Source organism: Mizuhopecten yessoensis, unplaced genomic scaffold (genome assembly GCF_002113885.1).
Source record: "Mizuhopecten yessoensis strain PY_sf001 unplaced genomic scaffold, ASM211388v2 scaffold9369, whole genome shotgun sequence".
In the NCBI taxonomy this organism is placed as follows: domain Eukaryota; kingdom Metazoa; phylum Mollusca; class Bivalvia; order Pectinida; family Pectinidae; genus Mizuhopecten; species Mizuhopecten yessoensis.
The window spans coordinates 487,223-495,754 of record NW_018408013.1 but is presented as its reverse complement, the minus strand read 5'-3'; the positions used below and the strand labels follow the sequence as shown (position 1 = coordinate 495,754).

General features: G+C 39.3%; 1 protein-coding gene across 4 annotated transcripts in view; it reads right to left on the bottom strand.

The window, feature by feature from the left end:
* Positions 1 to 6,447: 6,447 nt before the first annotated feature.
* The window catches only part of LOC110457901, a 4,170-nt gene continuing 2,085 nt past the window's right edge, over positions 6,448 to 8,532 (bottom strand). Inside the window, exons 1-2 of one of the 4 annotated variants that reach the window (XR_002463732.1) lie at positions 7,649 to 7,694; positions 6,448 to 6,779 (exon numbers count right to left, since the gene is read on the bottom strand). Coding sequence is in view for 2 of the 4 variants with exons in the window: in XM_021509357.1 (XP_021365032.1) it covers positions 6,521 to 6,789 (269 nt within the window). In the remaining 2 variants the exon portion in view is untranslated. Of the gene's footprint in view, positions 6,790 to 7,648; positions 7,695 to 8,532 lie in introns of those variants that run through there. The other 3 variants (XR_002463733.1, XM_021509357.1, XM_021509358.1) reach the window with 3 other exon arrangements.

Here is an 8,532-nt window from a genome sequence, read left to right as displayed (position 1 = left end):
CTTTGTAAACCGTTTCATCTCGCTCGCACCACTTGTGTTTGCTGCCTAATCAGGTGACGATATCGGCGCTATTTGTAGCCGGGCTTTCCCGAACAATTCAAGTGGTCAAACTGGACATTTGGAACGGACTATGAATATGGGGATAGCGAGGTAACATAAGTGGAAGTGCATACAATACATACATTCATTAAAAAAACCCGACTTTTCACGTGATGTCCCTTTAAAGATACTGTTTGCATTGTGAACATTTGCAAATCATGTTTAGAAGGCAAAAATCACTCGTAAACAGCTTTTCTATATTCAATTTAATTTTGGGGTTGATGCACTTCCCCGTCTGTTTTTTAACTTCAGATTCCCACCTTTCTGACAGCTACATATATGTAGTATCGCCGATAAGTCCAAGAAAGGTGAAACAGCTGTATGGTGCAGTGTAATCAGTTTTAAATACTGTATCTATTACAAACTTCCATAGGTGCAGACACGTGCACATTGTTAACGTACAACATACACGCGTTTTGAAGACGTCAATATCATAGCGACAAAGCAGACGTTCTGAGAATGCCGTGTATTGTAAACATTTGCAGGTTTTGTTTACACGTAGAAGGCAAACATCATATCTAAACAGAAAGCGCGACCTGCGAGCATCACGATCCAACGGTTCGATATCACTAATGGCCTACTTGAATTTTAACATGGACTCTGCGTATGGCTCAGGTCGTGACACAAAATGGAAAATTGCAGTAAAAATATAAAAGCCTAATTCCAGCTTTTGCCACAAAGTGAAACATTTTCCCGTCTTGTGGTTTGACCTCAGGTTTCGACTTTAGGCAATAGTGCGTTTGGTCAATTACAAATGTACCTGGCTTGCATATCTTGAGAAATGCATGTGCTCATCCGAAAGTGCAATTCAATACTTATGACTGAGAAAGGTGGTAAAACTTTGAATCCTTTCGACACACTTGCATTAGATACAGGTTGATATATTACCTAATTTGTCAAGTAAATGATGTTTAGTATATATAACTGTAATGATGACGTTGAACTGACTTAGGGGGCATAACTATGAAAAAGCGTGTTACAGATAAGGGCTTTAATAGGCCCCAGAGAGAACTAATGCACACAAAACAGTTACACAGTTCTTACCCATGTTATACCGAAGTAGACAATACACTGCTTTGTCGCCCTTTTCATGAACTCGTCTATCGCACACATAAACCCATCTACGGTTCATGCAAATGAAACCTGGTGTAAAGTTACACTCAATATGACTCATCCAACAGGACCATGCTTAGTTTTTATTATTTGAGCCCATCCGAGTGAACACTTCTATCAAAATTCACGTAAAAAAAAATTTTTTTTTAGAAATGATAAAACGTTCGATATACTCTCCAATCTAATGTACAATAAATGAAGGTGAATAAAACATATCAACAAAACCAGCTTATCCACTACCCAGACAGATATTGTAGGCCACATCCATAGTTGACCGACAAATATAAGGTGGCCGCCCTGATCACTTTACGTTGGATAGTGTATCTGTGGGTCTCTCTCACTCCATTATCACGCGCACTTAACATCATCAGTAGCCCTGTGTATTCAGGACACGTGCGTCCATCCTGTCAGCGAGAAAATGACCTGTCAATACTTCCGCTAAAATATGGCCTCATAGCGAATCTTCTTTATGTGTTTAGAGAAATTGGGAAGCGTTAAGTACTGCGGTTTTGTTTATTCCTCCGGTGTCCGGATTAGATTTCTAAATAAAACTAATAATAGCCTAAGGTAACTCACTGTGGTATTGCTCGGATGTATTCAAAAGACTTGACACTTTCATTCATTTAAAAAGGACATGTTCAAGAAAGATTACAAAAGCTACATTTTACAGTTTACGATTACACAATTATAAGAATTTCAGACTTGACATTTTGGTACACTAGGTCATTGCAAGTTAATTCTCCTGTCCCCGTTGCTGTAGTCTCTGATTTTCCATAAAGGACGTAAAAGAGGAAACAAGAATGAAATCGATAGAAAAGAAACGACGTACCTCGATATTTCTCGATTTTAAGATTAATTGGATATGTCGAGACATGCCCAATTAATCTTCAAACCGAGAAACATCTTCATTTCTCAATTAACTATCTGTCGTGTGCAGAAACAAATGTATTTGCCCAAACACCATTCTAAAGTTCTGGATCTACAACGGGACCCTGGGGAATGAACATGTTGTCGAACACACCACGCCTCACAGCTAACAGCAGACAAATTGAAGTTTCGATTATTTGACCACGCCAATGAATTTGGAATATGACTCAGAAGACATACTTATTTAAACTATTGCGGAGTAAACGATTTATAATGGATACTTTGTGTGATCCCATTATAGGATTTATGTAAGAGCTGTACATTGAATAACGATTACAAATTTGTTTTTTGAACGAAACTTTATCACAAATAATTACATGGGTCATATTTGAATTTTTTCTCTTCCTGAGCAATATGTATGGCGCCAAGCATACCTTCAACCAGTACATCACGAAGTCGTCAAGATCTAGTCAGATGATGAAACAAGAATATCTGTCATGTTTTCTACACAAACATTATCTGGGAGATATCCTATCACTGGTAATTACCGTAAATAATGATGAAACTAAGTCATAGTCACGGAGCAGAGGCAGTATTTTACTTTTTATTGATTATTTTCTAAACGCGTCGTTCAATCAATAGAACAACCTTTGCCTTTTGAATCTGATTTTGATATCGTGATTATGGTGCTGATAATGTTGCATCATATTTTCTGTTATTGCTAGCATGGTGTATAACTTTCACTGTAATTGTTTGTGCAATAGTCTTTTAGGAATTAGAAGATGAAAAATATAAAATGAAAGGACAAGATCAAGGCAATGTAACTCAAATCTGCATCAAAATACAATAACTTACAATTAAGCAAACGATCAATTCTAAACGATTTTCTTGTACAGTTTTGCTTGTTTTTCACTGAAAATTGATTTGGAAAAGAATTCAACCGATCACTTAAATATGGGTTGATAAATGCAGCTGAATTGGTTTTGAATCTTCCATTACAGCTCCGTTATACGCCACAAATGGTCCTTCGATAATGTTGATACATCAACACATATAAGACGCCCTCTGTAGCCGACTGACCTTTGGTCATCTAGTTAACAGGTGCTCTGATTATTATCACCGGTGATGAGAAAATCTTTAATGATCATGATTGTCAGCTGTCCATCCTATTTCCGCGCAAACCAGTTGAATAATTTGATATTGGACAATTCAGCTAGCGATTGAAACACACATGTCGTCAAGATGATCAGCTTGTTCCGCGACACAAGGATGTGACGATATGAGAAAGGCTATTGATTGGCTGAGGGTTCATTGCTAAAGTATACAGCCGCTGACGTCATTTCTGTACTTATTTCTGCTCTGGAGCTTGCCGATAATTCAGCTAATGTTTCCGTTTTATCAAATCAGTGCGCTGTTTTCACGCCCGCCTGCCCGTGCTCTCCCATTGCCTCTAGCCGATGTGTGACAGTGTACACGTTTCGTCGCACATGTCTAAATGACAAGAAGGTAAACGAATGAGACAAGTTGCATTCAGCAGAACTGAGACGGGATTCTTGTTTGTCAAACCATTCCTATTCAACGAACAGTAAATACATACAACGCCATACTCATTTTTAAATGTGTTTAAGTTTAGATTGCATGAGCTAGCAGACGCCACGGCTACATCAGATTCGTGACGTCACACTGGTCTAGTCCCCTAGGTGTTGTGTTTCTCATGCCAAGGCTATCCTACTACCCTGCAGAAGTGATTTGCCGTTCCACAGCTTATCAGGTTCCGGATGGGATTATTTGTAAACAGACAAAATGTACTTAAACAGATTACTAATGATAGTTATAACACAAAGCATGTACATGCATGCGATAATTACTCGAAGGCGCGTTACAATACATTAAGTTTTGTTTCGAAATTATTGAAAACATAACGTTAAGGATTAAATGTTAGGATTTAAGAAATATATCGTGTGTATCGTAGAGATGCGATCCTTTAAATCCACCCAACAACACAATCCCTACTCGTGTACATGTATTACGAATATCGGGTTTAAGCAATTTTTTTCTTTATTTCTTTTTTTTTAAATATAGACGTACGTGTAACTTAATCGATTTGTAGTGGAGCGTTTGTCCATAAGTTGGGAACTGGAGAGATCTCACCAAGGTGACACAAACCCCGAGATTTACGACCATGTTCCAGGACTAGGCAATGTGTAGAAATCCAATTACTCTACACTAGGTTGACAGTTTAATTGTTCCAAATAGGCTTCAGCACATAACCTGGGAGGGCTGCTTTCCTACCTTGTCGGTGTTAACTCGTGTTTTGTTTGTAAGCATTTCAGCCTCAGTACCAGCAGGAAGGGTCATTGCGGACATCCAGAGACTGGGAACATATCTGATCTAATGCCAGCTGGACACTGTCCGGTGATAATTCAGACTAAATTTCTGTCTTCCTGTTGTATACAAGTTGTAACAGAACGAAAGTCCAAAATAGAACAGGCATGAGTCATGTTTTAAAGCGGAAGTCATTAACTTGACCTACTTTAGAATTGCAGTATCTTCCACGAGTAGGGTCACACATGCTCACTCTGCCTATTATAGAACAGTTGTTGTCATTACCCTTAATGCTTAACGTTAAGCAGGGAATAACAACCTATCATCTTTAAGGACTTTACAATTTATGTCTCGACCTGCGGAAAGAACCTGTTGCCTTTCTCACCTAGGCGAACGCTCAACATTAAAGCAAAAAGAGAGGCATTGACAAGCAAGGTGCTAGGAAATAAAAGGTAGCTAGAAGTAGATGAAATATAAAGATCCCAAATATTACAGTGAGTGCAGCATATATATTTTGGTCGCTTTTATGTCCCCAAAAAGAGAGACCCCCAAAAAATCCCCAATTCTGCAGGGGGTTCCATCATTTGTCGCCTCTTACGTTACAGGCAGTAGATAACAGCAGGTGAATTTTCCTCTCGATCCCCTTCTTGCAGAGGTGTTTTTAATAATGTTGTCTAATTTAAAAAATAAAACCAGCTGCACGATTGATCGATTGATTTATTGATTTTGTGTTGGATTGATTGCTTTAACGTCTTGATTGCAGAGCTCACTTCAAATGACGACGGCGCGCACACGTCATCAAACGAGTGTCATATTTGCACTTCGCAAGTTTTTAGCTTATTTATATAAATATGTAATATGCTGAAACAGTTGTCGCAATCTATGAATAAGTTTGAGTCGATTGAATTTTATACCGTGAAATGATAATATAATTTATCATAAAAACTGTTTCTTGTCACAATTTCTGATAAGAAGAGTACAGGACGGAATCAAACATCAATATTTTGTTTAAATTCGTTCATTTTTTCACAATTCCAAAATAAATATGATAAACACTTAATATTATCACAAACAGAGATTTCCAGAGTAGAAACACAGTAATACACGGCAGAAATAACAACATGTTTACCCAAATAAATTATCTTATTTCCGAGAATTCTCGGAGGAGCTTTACTCGCACGATTTGCCGGAGAGATGGATGTATTGTCTGTACTCAGATCCCCAGGTAATTGTGGATATGTCGTGCCCTTAGTCACTTCACTCAAACACCCGAGTGATTGATGTGTCACACACGTCCCTTGCAATAAACAGAAATGATATGGCAACGTAATCACAAATCACGAATTCAACAGTTTGAAATACAACACACAGACGTTTTATTTAGTACATGTTGTTGTTATCCAATAATAGCTAGGTTTCCATTGAATGGTACTCGCAAACAAGCCTATGCATCATCGTATCCGCCTCGTGCGGGGCCTCCTACAGGATAGGCATATAATCAGGAAGGGTAAGAGACGTTTTACAGGGTGATACAAGTTGTTTTTGATTGATAATCCCCCCCCCTCATCCAAGTATCACGATGGATGAGAGGGATTCTCTGTAATGAAGCCCGGAGGCTGGAGAGTTAAATAATATGCACTTGTCAACCTGTTGGGTGCGCGACACTGAAGTTCAAAGTTGAAAAATATCTATTGATATTACCTTGCACGTGCCTGACCCCTGTGAGGGGTCACCATATAAAAAGGCATACCCAAGCCTTGACACACGCTTATTTCAAAGAGAAATGTTGGCAAATTGTATGCAATTATTGGGAGGGAAATCCAAAAACTAAACAGTAGAAATAGAAACCCAGAAACTTGGGAGGGTATTTAACTCTCCAGCCTCCGGGCTTCATTACAGAGAATCCCTCTCATCCATCGTGATACTTGGATGAGGGGGGATTCTCTTCCATTCAGCCCTACGGCTTACTAGTTAAATAATATGCACCTTCAAAGAATCTGCCAACATTCCAGATAACCATGAAAATAAAAACCAAACTTCAACTCAAGTTCAATCATTCATTAGTATTTCAAAATTACACAAAATTTCACAAAGTCTATATATCACTGGCATCCTATCACTGTCCTGTCTGTAGCACACTGGTCGAAAATGAACCCGTGTCATCAATGTCTCTCAGGTAGAACCTTCTGAAGGTCTCTGCTGATGCCCAGTTTGCCGTTTCCAGTATATCCCTCAGAGATGTCCCAGCTGTATATGCTGCCGACACGGAAGCTCCTCTAACCGAATGAGGTTTAAACTGACGGTTAATTCCAGCCGCCATCATCACTTCCCTTATCCACCTTGCCACTGTGGAAGTGGACACCTGCAAACCTCTTCTGAAAGAGACTAAAAGTTTATTACTCTTCCGTATGTTTACTGTCTGTGACACATAATATCTTAAGGTTGAAACTACACACAATCTTTCCTGAGAATATTTATACAACGTTACTTTATAAAACGGCTTTGATGGCTTAGATGTTTTCATAAATTCTGGGACTGTAAAAACAATATATTGTCCAAAATCCTGCATATGTTCAAGATCTAAATTAACCAATGTTTGTGCTCTTTGTGCTGTTGTAAGTGCTATCAAACAGGCTAATTTCTTGGTCAATGAATCCACCTCCAAGGCCGTCAAAGGGAACAAATCACCCAAATACTTCAGCAAAGGTGCCACATCCCATGTTGATGAATACCTGGGCTTAGGAGGATTAGTGTTGAACACCCTTCATAAACCTAGAAATTAAGGCATTATTCATCAATACTGTATGGCCTAGTAATGGCAAAGTCTGGAACAACATTCATTTATGTGTATTTTTAAACACTGTAAGATTTCCCTAGGTTAAACAAATTAGTGAGGTAGGAAATCACTTCCTTGATAGTGGGACGATTGGCACCAACCTGTCGTTCACCACACCAAGAGACACAGTTATTCCATGCCAAGTCATACTGCTTGGACGTGGACCGTTTCCAGGAGGAGAAGACAAGCGTGGCAGCCTGTCGTGAAAAACCCTGCTTTTGCAGAGATCTCCTGACACGCAACATGCGATCAGTCTCAGGCTGTTTCTTAAGGGATGCGGCTCCCCCTGTGGGGACAATAGCAAGTCTCGCCACCTCGGCAGGCGTGCGGGCGCATCCACAACAATGTTTAATAGAGTAGGTAGCCACGCTTGACTTCTCCATAAGGGAATGACTACTATTGCCATACCTACTTTGTCTTCCTTCACTTTGTGTAGTACATGGCTGATCAGACTGAAAGGAGCAAAAATATACAGTAAGTAGTCTGACCATGACAGAAAAAAAGCATCATAGAAGCAAGCATCTGGATCAGGATACCACGAGACAAACTTGGTAACCTTAAAATTCAACCTACTTGCGAACAGGTCAACATCTGGATTGAAGAAATGACCACATATCCTGTCAAATATCAGAGGGTGTAAAGACCACTCTCCAGAAGACTGAATCGACCGTGAAAAGTAATCAGCATCAACATTCAACACACCTGGTATGTGGCAGGCAGAAATGAAAATATTTCTTTCCGTACACCACAGCCATAACTCTTTAGCTAGCTCATTCAGCTCTGTTACATTTCCACCAGGCTTATTAACATAACCCTTACATGAACATCAGACATGTCTGAACAAAAACATCGTAAGGCCAACCAGACAGCTTTTAATTCCAAAAAAATTAATGTGATGTTCACGTTCTGCTATTGACCAAAGACTTTTTGTCATTTGAGAGCCATACTTTGCTCCCCATCCATGACCAGATGCATAAGTTTCCATAACAACATCTGGATCACTAGGTCTTATCGCCCGACCATTCATACTGTTTACATTATCTTTCCACCATACAATTTCTGTTTGGGCCAACCTAGACAAACTGACCTTGTCATCATAAGACAAACCCTCATGTAAGGCCGCTGTCTTTTCCTTGTCTACCAATCTGTAAAATAGACCCGACAGCCGAACTGCTCTAAGGGATGATGTAAACAAGCCAATGAGACTAGCAAGTTCCCTCAGAGAAATTGACTTTTGACCTAACACATGGGAACATGCATCTACAATTTTCTTCACCTTTTGTTCTGGTAAT